General features: G+C 40.3%; 1 protein-coding gene across 6 annotated transcripts in view; it reads left to right on the top strand.

Annotated features, from left to right (window-relative positions):
- Window positions 1-23,795, top strand: part of ABCA8 (ATP binding cassette subfamily A member 8) — an 86,906-nt gene that overhangs the window by 13,983 nt on the left and 49,128 nt on the right. For 4 of the 6 annotated variants that reach the window (XR_007146926.1, XM_047833035.1, XM_047833032.1 and 1 more), the window contains exons 3-11: window positions 1,237-1,500; window positions 8,476-8,577; window positions 9,737-9,941; window positions 13,236-13,400; window positions 17,523-17,629; window positions 18,542-18,768; window positions 20,799-20,940; window positions 21,245-21,430; window positions 22,447-22,594. Coding sequence is in view for 5 of the 6 variants with exons in the window: in XM_047833035.1 (XP_047688991.1) it covers window positions 8,482-8,577; window positions 9,737-9,941; window positions 13,236-13,400; window positions 17,523-17,629; window positions 18,542-18,768; window positions 20,799-20,940; window positions 21,245-21,430; window positions 22,447-22,594 (1,276 nt within the window). In the remaining variant the exon portion in view is untranslated. Of the gene's footprint in view, window positions 1-1,134; window positions 1,501-8,475; window positions 8,578-9,736; window positions 9,942-13,235; window positions 13,401-17,522; window positions 17,630-18,541; window positions 18,769-20,798; window positions 20,941-21,244; window positions 21,431-22,446; window positions 22,595-23,795 lie in introns of those variants that run through there. The other 2 variants (XM_047833034.1, XM_047833037.1) reach the window with 2 other exon arrangements.

The following is a 23,795-nucleotide window of genomic DNA, read 5'->3' as shown; positions in this document are numbered from 1 at the left end:
AAAAAGGACCTCACTTGAGCTGTCTAAAAGAAGGTCACTTCAAATATAATGATATAGATAATTGAAAATTAAAAAATGGGAAAAATATACCATGGAAACACTAATCAAAAGGAAGTGGGAATGGTCCTATTAAAAGCAGGCAAGGTAGACTTGAGAACACGGAAAGTCACCAGGAATGAAGGTGGGCATTATTACATAATGATAAAAAGCCAATTTGCAAGGAAGACATACCAGTCCTCACTATGTAGGCACCAAACGACAGCTTCAAAGTACATGACACAAGACTAGTTAGACCTGAAAGGAAAAACGGAAGAGTCCACGATTGTTGTTAAAATCTTCAATACTCCTCTCTCAGTAATCAACAGACCAACTGTTGGTAAACAGAAAACCAACAAAAATATAGAAAAACTGAAAAACACCATCGACCTACTAGATCTCATAGATATTTATGTAATACCCCACTCAACAGTAGAACGCACCTCTCTTCAAGTGCATAAGGAATATTCACCAAGATAAATCATATCCTGGGTCATAAAACAAGTCCTAACAAATTTGACATACGCAGTAAATTTTCTGACCGCAGTAGACTTAAACTGGAAATCAGGGTGCCTGCATGGCTCAGTCGGTTATGCGTCTGACTTCAGTTCAAGTCATGACCTCACAGGTTGTCAGTTCGAGCCCCGCGTCGGGCTCTGTGCTGACAGCTCAGAGCCTGGAGCCTGCTTCGGATTCTATGTCTCCCTCTCTCTCTCTGCCCCTCCCCACTCCTGCGCTCTCTCTCTCTCTCTCTCTCTCAAAAATAAACATTAAAAAAAATTTAGAAACAAAAAAAGAATGAAACTAGAAATCAGTAACCAAAAGATAATAGGAACATCTCCAGGCATTTGGAAATTAAACAACACACTTTGAGATGATTCACAGGTCAAAGAGTAAGTCGTCAGGGAGACGAGAAATATTCTGAACCGAATAAAAATGAGGCACAGAGAAATGAAAACCCCGATTATCCAAGTGATGATGTCAATCAGGCAGCATAGAGCCGTGTAGAGAGGAGCTTTTCTCTGATTAAACGGTTGACTTTCCCTTCAAAGGCACTGCTTTAGATTTTGATATTAGTCCACAGTTATCTTGGCCATACCAGACGAAAGCTTAGAAATATCGGACCTCCTTGATAAGATTGCTCTTCATAATATGATACGTCCAGGAAACAGAGTGTAAATGTTACTCACTGCTCTACAGGAACTGGCTGAAAAGAAGTGAAAACATCCCAACAGTCCAAGAGAGATCATGTGAATGTGAGGTTTGGCAGGACCTGCGGGACTGAGGTCAGAACTTCTGAAGGCTGTCTTCGCAGGAACTTTTCACAGAAGTCAAACAGTTAAAGCAAATTGCGGAGAGGTGGTAGAGACCGGGGAGGAACATGTGAACTGTTTTCTTCTAAACAAGGATCCACGTCAGTGGATAAAGTGTGATTCTGGATTCCTTGCTTCAGATTTCTCGAGAGTAAGTTTGTTTTATTTTTTCTGGTCTGTGACTTGTGTTTCGGGGTTTTCTTTCTTTCTTTTTCCTTTTCTCCTTATCACACATTTATAAATTTGGACGCTACCCCTCTGTGGAGAAATTATTTTGAAAATTAATGGGCTGTTTTGATGTTTTGAGTACTCCGTGTTTAACATGATGAAAGCGACGGCATTGAGTTAAAATACAAAGTTGTAAAAATCATACAACTCTTAGTATGATTTTTAACCAGAAACTGAGTGTGGAAATAAGCTGAACTTTGCTTAACATGTTGATCGGGAAGAAGTAGGGATCTTGAGAACGGATTTGTTAACCTGAATTGTTTTTGAAGCGATGGTTCTTTGCTTTTATTGCGTAATAATTTGGGGCTATTGTGGATAAACTGTTCCATGACTTTTAGACTGTTGACCAAAAGCATTTACAGAAATATTTTTACTGTCTCTGGCTCTCTTACGCTGTGAGAATTTTGGAAGCGGAAGATGCTTTCTGTGCACACGGTGTGTTGAATCAAAATTGACTGTAGCATTTCCTTATCACAGTATTATTTCAAATGTGCGTTACTTCTATAAACAGAGATTTCAAGCTGCTCTGGTATAAGCGTTTTGCCCTGAATTTAACAACCATATAAAAGGAGGAAAATTAGAGCCCTTACAAAATGAAACTATCTACTGCATGTATAATGAGGAATTCATGTTATTGTTAGTCTTTTGATAAACTACAGAACATACGTGAATCAGGGCGGGGTGGGGGGGGGGGGGCGGAGGGAAGTAGGCAATACTAATTTCCAATGGAAAATCTAAGGGATGGGAGCCACACTGACGTTTCCAGGCTGAATTGGGCTGCAGCTGATTCCACAGCGAGATCACTTTTTGCCAGCTTACCCTCCTACGCAGCCATGCACAGTCCCCTTAAAAGTGTCCACACTGAATTCTCTGCACTAGGGACAGCCTATGGGATCCTCACTGGATACCTGACCTAATGCTTCCTCCAGCCCCCACCCCCCCCACCCCCGGAACTGTCTTCCTCCCATCACCTGCCATTCCCTGGGCTTTCTAACCTCTTCACCCAACCTGCTTCCACCTAGACTAGCCCCTCAGGCTCATTAGCCTGATGTGTAGGGTTTAACCCCGGAGCTCTCTGAGGCTTTCTTGGCCTCCCATTGGAACTGGCTTCTGGACATCTTCTATGAGTTTGGTCTCTAGGAAATAGCACAGCCTTAAGCGTCATCCCATGGCATGAATGGAATGACAGCTTCAGGCAAAGGCACAACCATTCCTCATCACTGCGGAGAAGTTCATGGCAACCGTGTGGTTTCTGTCCCTGGCCGGCATGAGATGCACGTGGGAGGAGGACAATGCTTGCACCAAATTCAGGACTTAAGAGCCAAATTCAAGGTGGAGCTGCTGACTCTGTGTTCTCAAAAGTCTCGACTCATTCTCCCAAGTCACGTCCCTGGCATGCTTTCCAGAAAACTGATGATCATTCCAGAATATCTTTACTCTCTTTAATCCAGCTTAGATAATACTGCTTGCTCCTACAGTGAGGACCTTTTGAAAGCCCTCAGTTTCCACGGTTTTCGGGAGAACCTCAGCAAATCGTATTTGTGTAGTATTGGCTGATTAGGGCTCTGGAACGATGTGGTATTACTATTATGCACTGAGAAGCTTCCTTCTGGGACGTATTTTGGGTCACTGCAAAAAAAAAAAAAAAAGCATAAATTTCCCTGCCTAATCCTCACCACCACCACTAGCTCTCACATATGCACACAGGTGCACACACACGTACACGTTCGTATATGCTCTTTGCCCAGGGGAACGGCCTGGTGTAATGCTATACTGTTCTCTGGTTGCTGATAGGGTATGTCGGGAAGAATACTGCCCTCTGCAGGCAGTTTTAGGTAGAGTCCATGGGCTGTTTTCAGAGTGAACTAGCCCACGTACAAGTCAGAGTCCTGGGTTCTTAATCTGGCTAAAGTCTATCCAAGCCTCGTTCAGGTGGAGTTTCTATCCCCCACCTCAAGAATAAGTTCAAATACATCACAGCCTTCCCATAGTAACCTTATGCAATCCATTGGCAGCTTTAATTAACTCTGGGCGGCTAAACTCAATCCACTTTATGTATCCTTTAAATTATATGTATTCTTTATATTAAAAATTGAACCAAATCTCTATAGCAGTAACCAGAATGATAGGGTTTGAAATTCAGCTGAGAGATAATTGTCTGGAAAGTCTCTGTTTGTAAGAGGGTCGTGATAATAAATGATGTGGAGTTTCCACTTGAAAAAGAAAGATATTTTCCTAAGAAAGTCCAAAAATTAGTAGTCATCATTAAAAGAATATAAATATCTTTTATATCTTTGGGACAGGAAAGGAAACATGGTGGGGGGGGGGCGTACCTTGATAAACTTCAATAGAAGGTTATTGAGACAGGACTAGAAGCAGACAATAAAACACAATGGAAGATCATCCACAACAAACATTCATACATGACTAAATTCACCTCTTAAAAATATAGTATCTATGAGTTTGAATTTCTAAAAAAAATGATGAATCTTTCCTACCTTAATCACACATCTTAAAATTTGGCAAAAGGCTAAAATAAAGAGAAGGATAAAGCGACATGAGGCAAAATATTAAGCTAAAGAAACTTCATGTCCCTATGCTGCTGTCAGAAGTAAAAACAACCTACCATTAAAATAAGAGTAGGGGCACCTGGGGGGCTCGGTTGAGCGTCTGACTTCAGCCCAGGTCACGATTTCACGGTTCGTGAGTTTAAGCCCCGCGTCGGGCTCTGTGCAGACAGCTCGGAGCCTGGAGCCTGCTTCGGATTCTGGGTCTCCCTCTCTCTCAGCCCCACCCCTGCTCATGCTCTGTCTCTCGAAAATAAATAAACAAAAAAAATTAAAAAAATAAAAAGATCAATAGAGCAAGGTTTTATGCACCTAACCACTTAGCCTTTAAATGCACTGACCAGGGGCACCTCGGTGGTTCAGTCAGTTGAGCATCTGTCTGACTTGATTTTGACTCAGGTCATGATGCCAGGGCCAGGGAATTGAGCCCTGGGTCGGGCTCCACGTTCAGCGCAGAGCCTGCTCAAGATTCTCTCTCTCTCTCTCTCTCTCTCTCTCTCTCTCCCTCTCTCTCTCTCCCTCTCCCTCCCTCCTTCTCCCCTCCCCCTGTCCCTCTCCCCCACTCACACTTGCTCTCTCTTGCTCTCTAAAATACTAAATAAATAGGGGCGCCTGAGTGGCTCAGTCAATTAAAAATTGGACTTCGGTTCAGGTCATGACCCAACAGTCTGTGTATTTGAGCCCCAGTTTGTATATTTGAGCCTGGGCTTTGTGCTGACAGCTCAGAACCTGGAGCCTGCTTTCAATTTCAATTCTGTCTCCCTCTCTTTTTTTCTTAAACTTTTTAAAATATTTATTATATATTTTTAAGAGAGAGAGAGACAGAGCATGAGCTGGGTAGGGGCAGGAGAGAGGGAGACACAGAATGTGAAGCAGGCTTCAGGCTCTGAGCTGTCAGCACAGAGCCCGATGCAGGGCTTGAACTCATGAATGATGAGATCATGACCTGAGCTAAAGTCACACGCTTAACTGACTGACTCACCCAGGCACCCCTGTCTCCCTCTGTTTCTCTCTGACCCTCCCTGCTTGTCCTCTCTCTCAAAAAAATAAATAAATAGGGGCGCCTGGGTGGCTCAGTCGGTTAAGCGTCTGACTTCAGCTCAGGTCACGATCTCGCGGTCCATGAGTTCGAGCCCCACGTCGGGCTCTGGGCTGATGGCTCAGAGCCTGGAGCCTGCTTCCGATTCTGTGTCTCCCTCTCTCTCTGCCCCTCCCCCGTTCATGCTCTGTCTCTCTCTGTCTCAAAAATAAATAAAACGTTAAAAAAAATTTTTTTAATAAATAAATAAATAAAAATAAACAATTTTTTAAAAGTTTAATAAACAAAATAATAAATAAATACACACAGTAAAAAGTAACAGAGGGGCACCTGGGTGGCTCAGTCAATTAAGCATCCAACTTCAGCTCAGGTCATGATCTCACGGTTCATGAGTTTGAGCCCCACATCAGGCTCTCTGCTATCAGCACAAAGCCTGCTTTGGATACTCTGTCTCCTTCTCTCTCTGCCCCTCCCCTGCTCGCTCTCTCTCTCTCTCTCTCTCTCTCTCTCTCAAAAATAAGTAAACATTAAAAAAAATTTTTTTAATGTAACAGAGACACAATAAAAAATTGGCAAGTCCATGATCGGTGGAAAAATTTAATAGAATTCTATCATAAAATGATTGCTCTAGCAAATAACATTCAAAAGGATGCTGAAGGTTCGAAGAACACAATTATGAAAGATACGTACAAAACAAACTAAAGGGTGACATATGACTATTTCAAGCATACATGGAGTATTTCCAAATATTAAAATATGCTGAACCACCAAGGAAGTCTCAAGGAATTTCAATGAAACAATATCTTACAGAGCAGCACTTCCTCAGACTACAGCATGATCAAGTTAGAGACCAAATATTAAAAAACCACTAAAACCAAAGAAATGCAATATTGTAGGGGCTAAGTAGGGGATCCTAAGTAACATATCTTGTCTGTAACTGTATTTACATTTCATAGCAAAACTAAAAAAAAAAAAGGCAACAACACACATCAATAAACATTTACGGCTGGGATGTGTGGGGTAGTTTTTAGGTGGTTCTGCTGATCTTGGATAAGCTTGCTCAGATCTCTGGGGTCTGGCTGGCCGTCCTCTGATGTTGGCTACTCTATACTCAGATGACTGGGATGAGTCCCTGTTTCATGTGCTTTTCATCCCAGAGGCTAGCCCAGGTACGCTCTGATAGCAATGGCAGAGCCACAGGAACAAGAAGATAGATTCAAGGTCTCGTAAGGTCTAGGCTCAGAACTGGCACAATTCTGGTAACAGAGTGCTCCCATCCCTCTCTACAGTCAAAGTTACCGTCTGCCTTCAAGGAAGGAACTCCAGAGTTCTCAGACAAAAGGTATGGACAAAAGTAGAGGTGAAGAATTGGAACTTCTATGTTGAATAGGAGTGGTAGGAGTGAGTGCCCTTGTCTTGTTCCTGATCTTAGAGGGAAAGCTTTCAACCTTTCACCATTGAGTTTGACGGCAGCCATGGGCTTGTGGTATATGGCCTTTATCATGCCGAGGTTTATTCTTTCTATGCTTGCTTTTTTGAAAGTTTTTATCATGAAAGGATGCGTATTCTGTGAAATGCTTTGCATCTGTTGAGATGACCATATGATTTTTACCATTCTACTCGTGTGCTGTATTACATTTATTGATTTGCATATATTGAACCATCCTTGCATCTCGGGGGTGAATCCCATTTGGTTGTGGTGTATGATCTTTTTAATGTGTGGTTGTGTTCAGTTTGCTAAAATCTCGTTGAGGGTTTTTACATCTATGTTCCTTAGGGATATTGGTCTGTAATTTTCTCTTCTTATAGTATCCATATCTGGCATTGGCCTTGGGGTAATGCTGACCTCATAGAATGATTCCGCAAGTATACCCTCCCCTTCAGGTTTTTGAAGTCTTTGAGAAGGACTGGCATTCATTCTTTTTTGAATGTTTGGTAGAATTCAGTGAAGCTGTGTGGTCCTGGGCATTTCTTTTTGGGGAGGTTGTTTAATTTTAATTTTTTATTTTTTTATTTGAGGGAGAGAGGGAGAGTGTGTGCACATGAGCGAGTCAGGGGCAGAGGGAGAGAGAGAGAGAGAGAGAGAGAGAGAGAGAATCTCAAGTAGGCCCCATGCTCAGTGCAGAGCCCACTGTGGGGCTTGATCCCACAATCGTGGGATCATGACCTAAGCCAAAATTAAGAGTTAGATGCTTAACCAACGGAGCCACGAAGGCACCCCTGTTGGGAGGTTTTTGATCACTGATTCAAAGTCCTTCCAGCTTTTCTTTTGTTACTCATTTCTAGTTTCCTATTCTCATGGTCAGAAAAGAAACTTAGTATAATTTCAGTTTGTTGAGACTTGGTTTGTTGCCTGTTGTATGATCTATCCTTGTATCTGTTGGGAGGTCTTGGATATGTGAAAGCATCCTCTGTCCTCCTTGGATGATAGCCTGTCTCTGCTTTGTATCAGTGCTGGATTCCCAAGCAAACCTCAGCAATAACTCACCTTTGCTTAAGAACGGGGGCAGAGAGGTTTCCCACCGCATTCTTAATGGTAGATGGCCATTGCTAACTCCATGCAAGGGTCATGTTGTGTCAAATAAGGTGTGTTTGGATGGATGTTGTTGCAGCCCACGGGATGACAGGGAAGCCTGAATGTCAAGCTATGGGCACAGGGACTGGAGTGCTGTGTCTTTGCAGTAGGAGAGCAGAAGGAAACAAAAGTCTGGGGGAAAGGCTCCAGCTGTCTCAGGCTCCCAGATGCATTACTGCTCTGTGGTCAAGAGCTGTTGGAAACACACAGTGAAACCTGTACCATCCAGATGCTTTGCGCTGGAGCAAATCATTTCCTCTGAGCGGGGGGGGGGGGGGGAATACATTCTGTAAGAACCAGGAAAATGAACCCCTCTGACACCAAAAAGAAGAGTCTCTTCTTCCCGAAATGCCTCTTCAGTCCTTTCTCCTGACAGTTTTACATCATGGCGGCTGGCAAAGGAAAATATGTCTAGGGCCCACATCCACTTTCACAGAGCGGGCTGCAAAGGATGACTTTTGAGCTGAGAGGCAAGAAAATGATGATGGACACAATGCATGATGAACAAATGAGGGAGTAAAGCGTTTGGACGTGGGAGGAAAAGAAAGCCAGGGCGGCGGGTTATGAAAAGCTAACTTTGGAACTCTCAATTCCTAGTGCTCATGTCTAGCGCTGCAACGATCAGCCTGCTCTGTTTTGATTGTTTGTTTGTGGGGAGATTTCTTCTCATTAAGGCCATTGCATTTACGTGATTGTCTTGTCTTTCTTATTAAACAGGGCAAAATGATTAAGAGGGAGATAAGCGTGTGTCAACAAACATGCGCATTATTATGCAAGAACCTTCTTAAAAAATGGAGAATGAAGAGAGAGCCCTTAATGGTATGCCTGTCCCTTCATATTTACAGGACGAAAATGTATATTCTTTGGGAAATAGCTATACTTTATCTCCCCTTCCAAAAACAAAACACAACCACCTTTCTGTTGCAGACGAAGCTGTTCCTCAAACTGCAATCTGTCTGCAGACATTTCTCTTGACATAGACCCTAAATCGAGGTCTTAAAGCACTGAAGCTGGCCAACAATAGAAAATCCAATAAGTGTTTTAGAAGGCAATGGTCACGGGGCACCTGGGTGGCTCAGTCGGTCGAGCGTCCGACTTCGGCTCAGGTCATGCATGATCTCGCGGTCGGTGGGTTCGAGCCCCGCGTCGGGCTCTGTGCGGACTGCTCGGAGCCTGGAGCCTGCTTTGCATTCTGGGTCTCCCTCTTTCTCTGCCCTTCCCCCACTCATGCTGTCTGTCTCAAAAAAACTTAAAAAAATTTTTTAAGTCAGTGGTCACATTTTTGCTAGCGTTCCTAGTCATGAGTCGTCAGGTCCAGATGCTGCGATTCTGAAGGCACGGTAAATCAACCCCCGGAAGTAGCTGGCGGGTATTTTCGGTTTTGAATCTCTTTCTCTTTTTAAAAGTACATTATTCTCTTCAAACAAGTGGAAAACTTGGAAATGCCATTAGTGCCAAGAACAAAATTAGTATCAGCCCCTATAATTCTACCATACAACAAAAATCCTGGTTAAACTCCAGGGTCTTTTTAAAATCAGGTAGTTACAGCTTCTCCGGTTGCCTGAATCGTATGGAGTTTCCAATACCAGACTCTTGCCTTGTAGCCAATGTATTATTGCTAAGGAAGAGGTGCCCTCGAACCGTCTCATGTAACGCTAGGCTTTGAGCAGAATCAGATACAGCGTGAGTAGTTCCTGCCCACTGGTAAAAATGTATGCTGGGTCGCCACTGTTGTGTCTCATACATCCATGATCAGTGCATGCTTTAGACTGGTGCTGTGGATCAATACATTTGAATTCCTACGAATAACTCAATGGAATTAGACTGCTGAAATTTGTAAGGTACATATTTTAAACAGTTCCTAATGTGGCATACATTGAGATCAGAAAGATGAATGAGACAAACTGTATGCCCAAATGATTGTGGATAACTGATTCAAACTCATAATTTTCTTTATTCTTTGTCTTGGATTGTGTAGGAATGGCTAAGCTCATTGCTCCTACTGCTTTTTTTGTATGAATATCCTATTTATCATGAAGCTCATGATTTTTCTTCACTGCCCTCCATGGAGCTGGGACCAGTAGGTTCATTCAATGATACTACATTTGCTATTGCATTCACACCGGTCACCAACGTAACCCAGCAGATCATGGACAAAGTAGCCTTAGCCTCCTTCATGAAAGGTGAGTTTTCTGGCAACCAAAGAGAAATGTTTCTGATGGCAATATTTGGTTCAAGTGACTTTAGATGCGTGCATTTAATTTGCATTTCAGTGGATAAACCACGTTACTTGTCAGATTTTCTAGATTATGTGAAATTGGAGTGCACAGTCTCTCAAGAGAGAACTCTTGATCTTGCATAGGATTTGGGGAAGCATGGAATATAGAGTTTGGCAGACTTTGAAAAGCCGGAGTGTTAAGGAAATCGTTGACATTGCCGTGGAAGCATTATTACTAAAATGAGGCTCTCCCTCCAGCGTTTGCTTGTGATGAGTGACAAAAACAGCTAGTCTTTCCTTGAGTTTGATTATAGGAATTCTTTCTCCACCTTTTTACTACCAAAAAACAGCTTTACTATATTTGAGGATTCTATGGAGGAGTGAGTATTCATTGTGTGTTTCAGATTTCCACGCTTCCGTGTTAAGATACTTATCGATGAAAAATAAGAGTAAATATGTGGATCCTGAGAAACTTAACAGAAACCCATGGGGGAGGGGAAGGAAAAAAAAAAGAGGTTAGAGTGGGAGACAGCCAAAGCATAAGAGACTCTTAAAAACTGAGAACAAACTGAGGGTTGATGGGGGGTAAGAGGGAGGGGAGGGGAGGTGATGGGTATTGAAGAGGGCATCTTTTGGGATGAGCACTGGGTGTTGTATGGAAACCAATTTGGCGATAAATTTCGTATATTAAAAAAAGAAAAAAGAAAAATAAGAGTATTATTACTGTCAGGATCACTTCCCTGAAAACTAATTTTTTTAAATCAGAGGAGAAGCAGCCTGGTGCAGAGGCAAGAGCACTAGTCTTAGAGTCAAAGAACGCTTGACTAAAAGTGTTTCTATGACTGGGTTTGCATTGCGTTTTGCAAGTCATCAACTTCTCTGAGCCACATTATCACCATAGTCAAGATACGATAAACAATGCTATGGTTTTCATGACTATTTCAGTTGAGAACGAGAGAATCCCAATTCAGCTTGTCTCAAAAAAAGGGGGGGTGCTAGACGCTTAAAGGAAAAGAGTACGGATAGAGATGTGTCAACAACAAAGGAAGAAATACGTCTCCAATTCTTAGGTCTGTAGTATTGTGTGCTGGCCTCATTCTCAGGTTGGCTCCCCCCAAACAGAAGCTGACTTAGTCTGTAGAATCTCCAGATTTAAGCCCTACCACAAACAACCCCTGTGAAAAGCGTACAGAACAGTTCAAAATAATTTCAGAGATTAGACCCGTTGGAAAAATGGTTACTGTGGATTAATGTTGGTCTCGGTCCACCAAGAACTAATCTCATTGGATAGAAGAATATACTATTGTCATTGCCCGTTGGCTGGCTTCCTACGTCACTTTGCAAACCACATCCAAACCACGTGGTATGTGAGTGGGAGAGTGGCAGTATCCCAGATGAATTTTGGAGTGTTTACTAGAAGGGGGACTGAATGTCAGGCAACTAAAAACAATTCTTTGCAAATATAAATGCATACCTCCAAGGGGAATCTATGGTGATTGCCTTATAATTGTGAGTTGAGTTATAATTTAAAAATGGATCAGAGCTTGCACAACTTTGTGAATATGCTAGAAATCATGAAGTTGTACAGTTTAAAGGATGAATTTTGTGTTCTATGAATTATATCTCAATTTTTAAAAAGAACATAAAAATCTGCCATGGAAGGTACTTCATGTTAATTTTGAACACCATAACTCTCCACCACAAGTATTACTGTGAGGAGAACTTTTGGGTCTTTTTCTGCCCAGTCCCTGGAAATCCATAAAATGTCTCTTCTCTTTGTCACCTTATGTCCATGATGCTGGTACAGCTTATGTAACCATTAATTTTGTGCTTGGATTCTGACTCCTTAACTGTATTGAGTATCCAGAAGTCCACCTGTCTGTAATCTATATTTGGAGGTTCTGTGGTCACAGTTCCCAAATTATGTTGGGCTTTTCCTTCCTGTCCATGCTTCGCTGCGCACTTCCAGGACAGGTGGATGGTTTACAGCCAAACTTGTTTTCCCATCACGCTTCACCAACCACCTCCGCCTTACTTCCCTCCAAATTGGAATGTTTACACTGTGCATCTCGCCTGCAAACACTGACCCCACTTCTGATTCAAGATCATAGCCTGATCGCTCTCCACCTAAGGTGTAGTCTCCTTGTCTATCCCAACACATGTTTGCCTTGGTTCACAGATGTCCTCCTAGGAAGTCACAACGCTATGAATTTGTGCCTCTCAGCAACACCCTGGTTCAAAGTCCCCTGCAACAGTTAATAAATATTCATTAAATGACTACTGCGCACAGGGTCTTTACATCAAGTTTATCTTTACAATGAACGCATTATCTTTGTGTCATAGTGTAACTAAAATTGTAAATATTCATTAAATGCTATCGTGTGCTAGATTTTTATAGAGACTTTATTCTGTAGTAATAGAATATGATTCTATCATATTGTTATTATGTATTTTACTTTTTTATACTCTAGTAATATTCTGTACTACTAAAAATAGATATTATTATGTTTATTTTACAAACAGTGGAGATTGAGTAATAAAGGTTATGTGACTTGCTCAGGATCACATGAGTTTAAGGAATAGATTCCAGAGAAAAAAAAGTAGTTTTATCAAAATACATGCTGCCTTCTTTTTTGACTTCATCTTCAACACTCCCATCCAACCCAGGACTCTCTTTGTATTCCTTCTCATCTTTTCAGTCTTAATGAGACATCTGTATGGTGTTGAATACACTATCTGCAGCAAAGAGGGATTCTTTTAGTGATGTCAACATAGTCGACATATTTTTTTAAATTTCTCACTCTTGTTTTTAGTCTATTTAGCATACTGTCAGGATTATTAAAGGAAAAAGAATTTTTATAATCATTTCTACCTGCTGTAAACCAGAGACTAAGCCAGAGACTAACTGTGATTTAAAAAAAAGATATATGCATGTGTTTACTACCATTGGAGATTTATTGCAAAGCTAATTCTTATGTGAATAGTTTAATTGGAATGGAGTAATATTGTACGTGATTGAAATTGGTTCAAGAACTACAAATGAAAATAAAATAACTAATTTTCATGGAGTCCTTCCGAATGTGTCTAGATGAACGTTAGCAATGTCTGTTCCCAAATTTTACTCCTCCTGACTTACTCAACGGTGATATTTGATTTTGTTTTATTTCCGGTGAAAGCTCTAATAAGCAATTTAACTTGGCCTCCTAAAGTTGATCTCTTGTAATTTACTAATCAATATATTCCTTTCTTGTAATGGCAGATAGAGAAGTCTTGGGACTGTCCAGTGAAGAAGATATTCAAGAATTAAGGACACATTATCTTGCAGAAATAATACAAGTCAGCTTTTCTAATACATTCTCGTATCATTTGAAATTCTCGCTGGGATACAGAATCCCAACAATCAAGGAACACAGGGAACATACAGGTAACTAGCTAGCTACCCAGTTCCACTGCTCTCGATTACAATTATGTTATAGGCTGTACATGGGAACATATGTTAGCACAGCAAATTTAAAAACCCCTGCCTGTGATGTGATGTCAGTAGGATAATCAACACATTTTAAAAATGTATAGTGGTTTTGGTGTTTATTAATGTCCTGTATTAGATGGTTATTATATATGGTTATACATATGTACATATATTTATACATGTATTGTACACGTGTATTATATGTACATGTATTATACACGTGTGTTATACGCGTGTATTATATGTACATATACCCATATGTACATATACATATATGTACATTATATACACGTGTATTATATGTACATATATAATATATTTACACAGATACGTGTATATGTATACACATGCATGTATATGTATACATATCTATTATATGTAATATGCAGTTGTAATATATTAATTTCAAAGGAAAGTATATTTGTTTATGGATAAAACAGAATAAACTTCTCTTCAAGTGTCTGAGTAAGTTTATTCTTGAGGGCCCAAAATGAAGAAGTCACCAAATCCAAACTGATTGATTATTATTAATACTGTATGGTTTTGCCAGTCTCAGTAACGAAGAGATTTAGGTTTTAGCTGCATGAGGAGAGGTGAGAAGATCTGGGGTTTAAATGAGATGAAAATTTCTATATTAATGTGGAACTTGAGGAGACTCTATACTCAGTGAAGAAGTGGACAAGAAAAAAAGCCAAGATGGTCTTTAAAAGAGTGAAATTATAAGTAATTAACACAGAATGCTATTGCCATAGTAAAAGACCAATGAAACAGAAGGAAACCTGGAAAAGTCTCACCTAAACATGAAAACTAACATATGACTGAGAAGACATTGTGATCAGTGCTGGGAAAATTCTCTCTCCATAAAGAATAAAATGAAATTATCTCATACTTAACAGTCAATTCCAAGTACAGAACTCAATGGAAAACAAATTACTATAAACTGTCTAGAAGTCAATATAGGAGAGTATATTTATAACTGTTGGATAAAATAGAATTCTTAAAGCAAAAAATGCATCAACTACAAAAGAAAAGACGGCTAAATTCAACTAGATAAAAATTAAAGAATTACCTTCACCAAAAGACCTCAGAGAGAGAGTGAAAAGTAAAGGCAAAACTTGTGATGAAATGTTTATACAAATAAAACTAACAATGGGGCACCTGGGTGGCTCCGTCGGTTAAGCATCTGACTTCGGCTCAGGTCATGATCTGTGGTTTTTGAGTTCGAGCCCCGTGTCGGGCTCTGTGCTGACAGCTCGGAGCCTAGAGCCTGCTTCAGATTCTGTGTCTCCCTCTCTCTCTGCCCCTCCCCTGCTCACGCTCTGTGTCTATCTCTCAATAATAAATAAAACGTTTAAAAAAAAATTTTTTTTAAACAAATAAAACTAACAAAAGGTCAATAACCAGAATATAGAAAGATTTTCTTTGGATGAATAAGGGGGAAAACACGTAGAAATAGGAAAGAAGTGAAAGATATAAATAGGAACTTTGTAGAAGGAGAAACACAGATCCAGAATAAACACATGGACAGATGTTTACCTGCATTAGCATTCAGGCAAATGCATTGTGAAACCACGTTTAACCAGATTGGCAAAGAACAGTAAATAGAACAATACAAAGTATTGACAAGGATCTGTAACAAAGAAAATCCAATTGTTATAAAGTATTTTAATTCCACAAAAATTGAGAACTTTAATTATTACTTTGAAGATGTGTATCACCCGTAACCCAGCATCATAGGAATTTTATTAGGGAAAATCTCATGCCTATTGAAGATTTGCAGCCTATTCTCCTCTCCTTCCTGAGGGCATAGAATAATTGTTTTTAGCTATAATTAGATACCTAGACTCAAAGCATTGAAAAGCAGATGTGAGTTCTCTACAACCTTTCCTCACATACTTCTGCAAGCTAGATAGAAACCCTGTCACCTTGGGACCCTTAGATGTGAAACAGAGGACCTTGCACCCCTCCTTCCAAAGATCTGTGCTGAATCTATAGCCTGAGAAGTAAACTTTTGCTGTGAAAAGACATTGAGATCTGAGGGTTGTTTGTTACTAGGCATATTGTAGACTATCCTGACTGATACACACATATTATGAGAAGACATATATAAGGACTTTCATAACAGTAACCTTTTTTTTTCTTTGCAATAGTAAAAAGAAAAAAAAAACCTAACCAAATTATCAATAAGAGAATGGATAAATACATTGAATTATTTTCTTTCAATGTGGTTCTACACAATCATAAGAAGAAAAAATAAGGCCATAAATTTCAAAATCATAATATAGAATAAATGAAACAAAATACAGAACGATCACTGTAATGAGATGCAAGATATAAATAATTTTTAAAAAATTAATATTTATTTATTTTTTTGAGAGAGAGAGAGACAGATTGCTAGTAGGGGAGGGGCAGAGAGAGAGAGGGGGAGACCCAGAATCGGAAGCAGGCTCCAGCCTCTGGCTGCCAGCATAGAGCCCAATGCAGGGCTTGAACTCACGGGCCATGAGATCATGACCTGAGCAGAAGTCAGACATTGAACCGACTGTGCCACCCAGATGCCCCAAAAGTTTTAAATTACATGTATAGTTTTGAGATACATTGTAAAAGCTTAAAGCCATACGTGAACACAAAGTTCAGGAAAGCAGTGAGCCAATTAGGAACTCGGTGCTGGGAAAAGCAATTAGATCCTAGGCAATATACTGGGGTTTGCAATTGTATTTGTAATGATTTGTTTATTTTTAAAATTTGGCCACGGGTACCTATGTGTTCATCACTTTAGGCCTGAACTATTTTGAAATGATTTTTAAACGGTTAAAATTTTAATGAAACTCACACATAATTCCAATATTCAATTTTAATTTTTCATATTAAATAATGTCTCTTTTTTTAAGGGTTTATTTAGTTTTGACACAGAAAGAGAGACACAAAATCCAAAGTAGGCTCCAGGCTCCAGGCTCTAAGCTGTCAGCGCAGAACCCAATGCAGGGTTCAAACTCACAAACTGTGAGATCATGACCCAAGCCGAAGTCAGACGCTTAAGTGACTAAGCCACCCAGGTGCCCCATAAATAGTGTCTCTTTAATGCAGTTTCATACTCAATGGACTGATCGGCTTTTTTTTCTTTTTCTTTTTCTTTTTTTTTTTTTTTTTTGGTAAGAGTTTTTTCTTCAAAAGATGTTCCGATTGACATGATTTAAACATAGTAGGTCATGCCCTCCAAACTCCCAGTTGCTCATTACTGCCTGTGGTGTATTTAACGCTAGGCAAAGCTTTAGTTCTCAATCCGTATGAGACCTACTAATCTTCGGAAACACAAAAGATTTTGTTTTGACAATACAAAATCGTGAAGAGAAGAGCTCAACAAGATTCTTTTTTTTTTTAATTTTTTAATGTTTAGTTTTGAGAGAGAGAGAGAGAGAGCACAGGGGAGGGGCAGAGAGACAGAGGGAGACACAGAATCTGAAACAGGCTCAAGGCTCTGAGATGTCAGTATAGAGCTGATGCAGGGCTTGAACTCACAAACCACGAGATCGTGACCTGAGCTGAAGTCAGACACTTAAGTGACTTGGCCACCCAGGTACCCCCTCAACAAGATTCTCGATGGGTGAAGAAGCACGGAAGGTAGTGGAAGAAAGCATGGTGAATTCTCATTTAATGCAGAATGTTCCCTACAAGGACTCTACCTGCCCTGCTTTGAGAATCATTACTCCCATTTATATTTTCTTTTTTTTTTTATTTTTTTTATTCTTTATTTTTGACAGAGAGAGACAGTGAGACAGAGTATGAGTGGGAGAGGAACAGAGAGAGAGGGAGGGAGATACAGAATCCGAAGCGGGATCCAGGCTCTGAGCTGTCAGCACAGAGCCCAATGCGGGGCTTGAAATCACAAGTTGCGAGATCATGACCTGAGCCGAAGTCAGACACTTAATCGACTGAGCCACCCAGGCGCCCCCCCCCCCCCCATTTATATTTTCTTAGGCCTTGAGTCAAAATAACATTTGGAATCTGTAGCCATTGTAAAGTGCACTGTCTCCTGCGATCCGAGCTGAAACCATCCATCATCTTTTTTCTTTAAAGGTCATTGTTTTGAAATGAGTACTGAAGAGGTTAGCTGCCAAGTTTCACAATACTGGGAAAAAGGTTTTCTGGCTCTTCAAGCCGCTATCAATGCTGCTATTATAGAAGTGAGTACAAATGTTCCCAGCTAACTAACGTTCCATGCAGATCAACGGTATGAGAAGCCTCAAAAGTTTCATGGAAGAATACAGAAATGGGTAGCCTTATTCTTTCGCTTGATCACTGGTTTCGTTTTCTTTTCTTTTTTTTTTTTTCCTAAGTTTTATTTATTTATTTTTGAGACAGAATATGTGTGTGCAAGCGGGGGGAGGGGCAGAGAGACAGTGAGACAGAGAGAATCCCGAGAAACCCAGGAGGGAATCCCACACTAACAGCATGGAGCCCAATGAGGGACTCGAACCCGCAAGCTGTGAGATCATGACCTGAGCCGAAATCAAGAGCCTGATGCTCAACTGACTGAGCCACCCAGGTGCTCTGATCACTGGTTTCTTTAGATCGAAGTGTATTTAAGTTGATATGCCATGGGGGCAATAGACATACATGGAAGAGAAATTTTCTCTCCCAAGGACTCAACCTTGTCAGGAAGCCAGGCATTTAATAAGAATCTTAGTAGAATGGGAGAAGGAGATATGAAGAAAGTAAACAAGTAAGTAAACAAGCAAAACTTCTCAGCCTAGAATGCCATGGAAGAATTCCTAATCGAAGTAACATTAAAACTGAAGCTTAAGGTAAGATTTGCCAGGTACGTAAGGTCATAAAGGCACTTCAAGCACGTTGTAGGGCAGTGTTAGGCGGGGTGGTGATAAAACACACAGTAAATTTGGAGAACTGTGAGAACCTCAGAATGCCTGGAATCAAGGCTCCAAGTGGGCCAGTGGTGGAAGAAGGGAGTAAAAAGTTAGGCTAGCGTCACAGCCAGACCGACCAGTTACGTATTCAGAGGAAAACAGACGATTGAAAAGGAAATGAACGTGCTATCCATTAAAATACAAATTTTGTTTACTGATGTATTTCCTCAGACCACAACAAATCATTCAGTAATGGAGGAATTGATGTCTGTCACTGGAAAAAATATGAAGATACATCCTTTTGTTTATCAAGGAGGTGTTGCCACTGATTTCTTCATTTTCTTCTGCATCATTTCCTTTTCCTCGTTCATTTATTATGCATCTATTAACGTCACAAGGGAGAGGAAGAAGATGAAGGGCTTGATGAGAATGATGGGTCTTCGAGATTCGGCATTCTGGTGAGTAAAGTGTAGCACAAATGAGTGAATGTCGGGATTCGGGGAAAGTGGGCTTCTTCAAAGCATCAGCACTCAAACTTAATGATTTTCCAGCTCTTCCCTATGAATGGGGTAAATTCTCCTTGATGTAATGCTTGTCAGGATAAGGCTGTGGATTACTAGGCTTTTTGGACTGAAGAAGAAACATCAGGGTTGGGTTTGTGAGGTGTCTGTGAGGTAGAAATAGTGAGGGACGGCCGTTGAGTCTACTGGTAAGAGACTCAAGGTAGAAATGGTACATTTGGGTATCTAAGCCAGGCGGCCGTGGAAGTCAAGCCAGGATGATACTGAAAGGGGAAAAAAGAAGTCAAGGATTAGAGCTCTCTTGAGACTGAAGATCTAGCATGATGGATATATTTGAGGGAACAAGTCAGCTGTATGAGATGGCGAATAGGGGCTGTGTAGTTTGAATTTAAAATCTTGGAAGCTGGGTAATTGCAAGGATGGACAAAGCCCTGTGTTGAGAGAGAACCTGAGCATGACTGAAAAAGCATAGACGTGATGTTCATCACGAGGGGAAGGTAAAATAACAGAGACACTAGGAGGCCAGGCGGAATATGGGAAGGGCGACAAATTTGGAATCTGGAAGAAAACCCTATGGATTAATATTGAACTCTTTTTTAAGTAAGTTTGTTTATTTTGAGAGAAAGAGAGCATGCGAGCAAGGGAGGAGGAGAGAGAGAGAGATCCTGATGCCGGGCTTGAACTCCATACCGTGAGATCATGACCTGAGCCGAAACCAAGAGTCTGATGCTTAACCGAGCCACCCAGGCACCCCTATTGAACTCTTCATTGAGTTAATATTGGAGGGAAGTATGGCCAAGCAGTGAAATCTAATGACTCTAGAGCGCGATGCCTGGACTTGAAACATAGTTACTTGACATCTTTGTTCAGTAGGTTCTTTGTGTATAAAATGAAGGAAATAATGGTGTTTCTGCGTAGAGCTGTGGTGGGCATAACGTGATTCGATATTTGCTAAGTTTGTAAAACACGGTCCAGCATGGAGTAATTGCTATATGTGTGGGCTATTATTTTGTTGGTTTTGCTGCTATCTTTGTCTTTTATTATTTCATTATATCCTTCAAAGAATATTAATCCACATGAGAAAAGAATTGAAGAAAGGAAAGTGAACTATCCTAGCTTAACAGTAAATGGATGGAGTTAGAGACCAAGTATGTAGACTTTTTGGTGTACGCATCCAGAGAAAGAAGAAAGCTTCCGCAAAAAGAGAAAGTGACAGCACTACACAGAAGGAGGAATTTTTTTTAACTCTGAGGAAATTCATAAAGCTCCTCACCCCTAGACAGGCCCCAGAGAGTAGAAAAGATCTGAGATTCAGGGCGCCTGGGTGGCTCAGTCAGTTAAGCATCCAGCTCCTGATTTCGGGTCAGGTCATGATCTCACAGTTCATGAGTTCAAGCCCCGTGTTGGGTTCTGTGCTGACAGCGCGGAGCCTGCTTGGGATTCTGTCTCTCCCTCTCTTTCTCAAAGTAAATAAATAAACTAAACCAAAAAAAAAAAAAAAAAGATCTGAGATGCATGGAGGGGTTACTCTGTACTAGGACAGGGTCCTGCCTAGACATGACTTCATTGATCTAATACTGTAATATTACTCCTATTGTCCAGAGCAGTAACAAAACAATGAGGGGTAACAAAGTTTGCCCGAGGTCACAGAGTATGACTACAGCAGAGAAAAATGTTTGAACCAAAATCAATCAGACTGGAAGACTATTTTCTCCTTTTCTCCACAATGCTACGTGTGTGTGCATGTATTTATGGGTGTGTATTTATGAAATTAATTTTAGGAAGACGAATATTCCTAATTGCTAAAGAATTCTTCCCAACACATTTTCCTTGTATTTACATACCCTAAAATTCAATAAATATCTACCAAAAGGATGAGTGAACCCATGAATAATGTTCGCATCGATCCCAGGTCCTCCTTTCAATGAAACGGGAAATACTAAAATAAAATCTTGTTTCCACATTAGGCTCTCCTGGGGTTTACTCTATGCCGTCTTCGTCTTCATTATGGCCCTTTTATCGGCACTTGTTATAAAATCTGTCCAGTTTGTCATTCTGACTGGCTTCGTGGCGATCTTTATCCTTTTTTTCCTCTATGGACTGTCTCTGGTGAGTTGGTGAACTAAATTGCTTTCCATTCAGCTCTGACCCTAAGGATCAAGTGTTGGTTTCCAATTAGGTTAATTATTCTCCATGTCCCTTTTCATCACTGTCTGCTATTTGCCTGAGAACATCTATATGTGTGACCTATAGTGTTTCGTAATGCCGGCTTATAGTGCAATTTGTAGAGAATAGTTTTGTATTATAGATAAAAAAGATGTAACTCTAATTTTGTGTATTAAATCCTTTATTTTGTTATGCTAATGATAATCCTTAGAGAAATGTCAAGCAAATGGATCTTCTCTCATTTTAGATAGCTTTGGCTTTTCTCATGAGCGTCTTGGTAAAGAAATCTTTCCTCACTGGTCTGGTCGTGTTCCTTCTTACCGTCTTTTGGGGGAGTTTGGGATTTACGGCATTGTACAGGCACCTTCCTACATCCTTGGAGTGGATTTTAAGTTTTCTGAGCCCCTTTGCCTTCACGCTTGGAATGGCCCAGGTGAGAAACAGTCTGATTGTTTATTGATGGCATTTCCTAAGCATCTTTCCCCTCTGGAATTCAGTTGTCTATCGTCTCTATGATGAGCATTGTAAGATTTAAAGCCCCAGTGCACAACACTTGGAAATTGCAAAGGTGAACTTGTAAAGCTTTGGATACACTGAGCTCAGCAAAATAAGCCATTTGGTGAGTGAAAAAATGGAAGATCAATATATAATTCATTAGAGACAATCTAAAGCATTTCCTTTGACTATTAATTAAATATGTACCTGATGCTGCAAATCTAAGTCTAAATCGTTATTCCAGTTTGTACTTTGACTTAGTAATTGAATGGCTTAGTGATTGATGGTCCAAAGCACCATGTAAAAGAAAATTAAAAGTTAAAAAACCTCTTGAAAATACATGAATTGACCAGTGAATTACGTTTCTGCTCATCAAATGTCCTTTGTCTTTATCTGATTCTCACCGTGAACTCACTTTGCTGTCCCTCCAATTAAATGGCAATGTTGATCATTACATACATAATTCTTAAGGAAAGGATTATTAATTATAGAAGACCCATTAACTTGAACATTATAGACAAGCCCACTTTTTCCACTGGTTCTCCTTAAACACACCAATTTTTTTGTGTGGGTTTCTTTTTTTTTTCCCCCCCAAGAGCATGAACTCCTTCTCCTGTAGTAATTTTCGAGCAGGACCATACCTTTGTCCTATTTGGCAAAAATTTATCTAAGGTTAAGCTCAAATGTCATTTTTCCCCATACTTCCCTTCCTCCTCCTAATGCTCCATTTTCACTTGGTACATAGTTGAATCACAGTAATTACTAAATTTCGTTATACTTGGTCACACGCCTATGCCTTCCAAAGGTTTGAGAATTTTAACGTATGCAGTTTCATTCAACTTTGTACTCCCAGGATAGGGCAAAAAGTAGCTATTTTATATTTCTGCCAAACTGAACTGTTCAAAATTTATCATCAACCTAAGTTCCTTAAATTAATTTCTTTTTAATTTTCAGCTCTTACGTTTGGAGAATGACTTGAATTCTAATGCATTTCCTGATCCATCAGACTATTCAAATCTGATCGTAGCAACAAATTTCATGTTGGCTTTTGATCTTTTCCTCTATATGGCACTGACGATTTATTTTGAGAAAATTTTGCCAAGTGAGTAGTGACACAACGAACATTGTTTCCTAAAACAAATCTCCTAACACACGTGTTATTTATATTTGAAAAACTATTTGGGGCATCAACAGGAAGGAAATAAACAAGGTCATTGCCAATGGCCCAATTAGTTATTTCTTGCTACTTGACTGGTCAGAACTACAGCTTAAATTTTGTTTATAGGATCACTGATCTTTGAACTCCACTATGGTTTAAGCTTATAGTTTGTTTCTTTTTAAAGACTTGCTTAGAAAGCTATTTCCTAAATGGGTCTGGCATGATACTCACTTAGCTCAGCAGTTCTTAGCCCTGGCTGTATGTAAAAAGGACCTTGAGAACTTAAAAAATACCAAGCACAATTCAACTCTGAGAGATTCTGATTCAGTTCACCAGTGGTGGGACCAGGACATCTATATTTTTAAAAATCTGCCCAGAGTGTCACAATAGGGAAGTCACTGGGTCGTAAATTTTTATTTTTATCACCTTGCAAGTTAAAAGAACATGAGTTCATAAAAGCAATGATCTGTGTTATTCACAGAGGCAGCAAAGCACCCACCCCAGTATCTGACGCACACAAGGGACTCATAAATAGTTGGGGTCGAAATGCTAGCTCATTTTCTTCTCCCTCCTTTTATAGTCAGTCACAGGCGGGGTTTGTGTCTTGCACCTGTGCATCTGCTGTTCAAAACTGAATGCCAAGGCTTTCTTCACCCCACATAATCCAGCATTCCCACTTGTGGTTGCATATCCAAAGGAAAGAAAATCACTCTCTGCACTCCTGCGCACATTGCGGCCATTATTCACAGTAACCAAGATATGGGAACAACCTAAGTATCCACCAGCGGGGGAATGGATAAAGAAAATGTGAGATATAGGGAATCTTACTTAGTCTTTAGGAAAGAAGGAAATTCTGCCATTTGCAGCAACGTGGATGAACCTTATGGAGGACATTATGCTCGGTGAAAGAAAGCAGACACAGAAAGACAAACACTGCATGATCTAATTTATACGTGACATCTAAAGAAGTCAAAAGAATGGTACCAGAGAATAAAATGATGGTTACCGAGGGCTGGGGGAGTAGGAGGAATGGGAGATGATAGTCACGGGGTACAAACTCTCAGGTATAACATGACTAAGTTCTGGACACCTAACATACACTGTGGTGACTGTAGTTAATAATAATGTATTGTATGCTTGGAAT

The sequence above is a fragment of the Prionailurus viverrinus genome, chromosome E1, assembly GCF_022837055.1.
Source record: "Prionailurus viverrinus isolate Anna chromosome E1, UM_Priviv_1.0, whole genome shotgun sequence".
Taxonomy (NCBI): Eukaryota; Metazoa; Chordata; class Mammalia; order Carnivora; family Felidae; genus Prionailurus; species Prionailurus viverrinus.
This window is presented reverse-complemented; position numbering and strand designations above follow the sequence as displayed.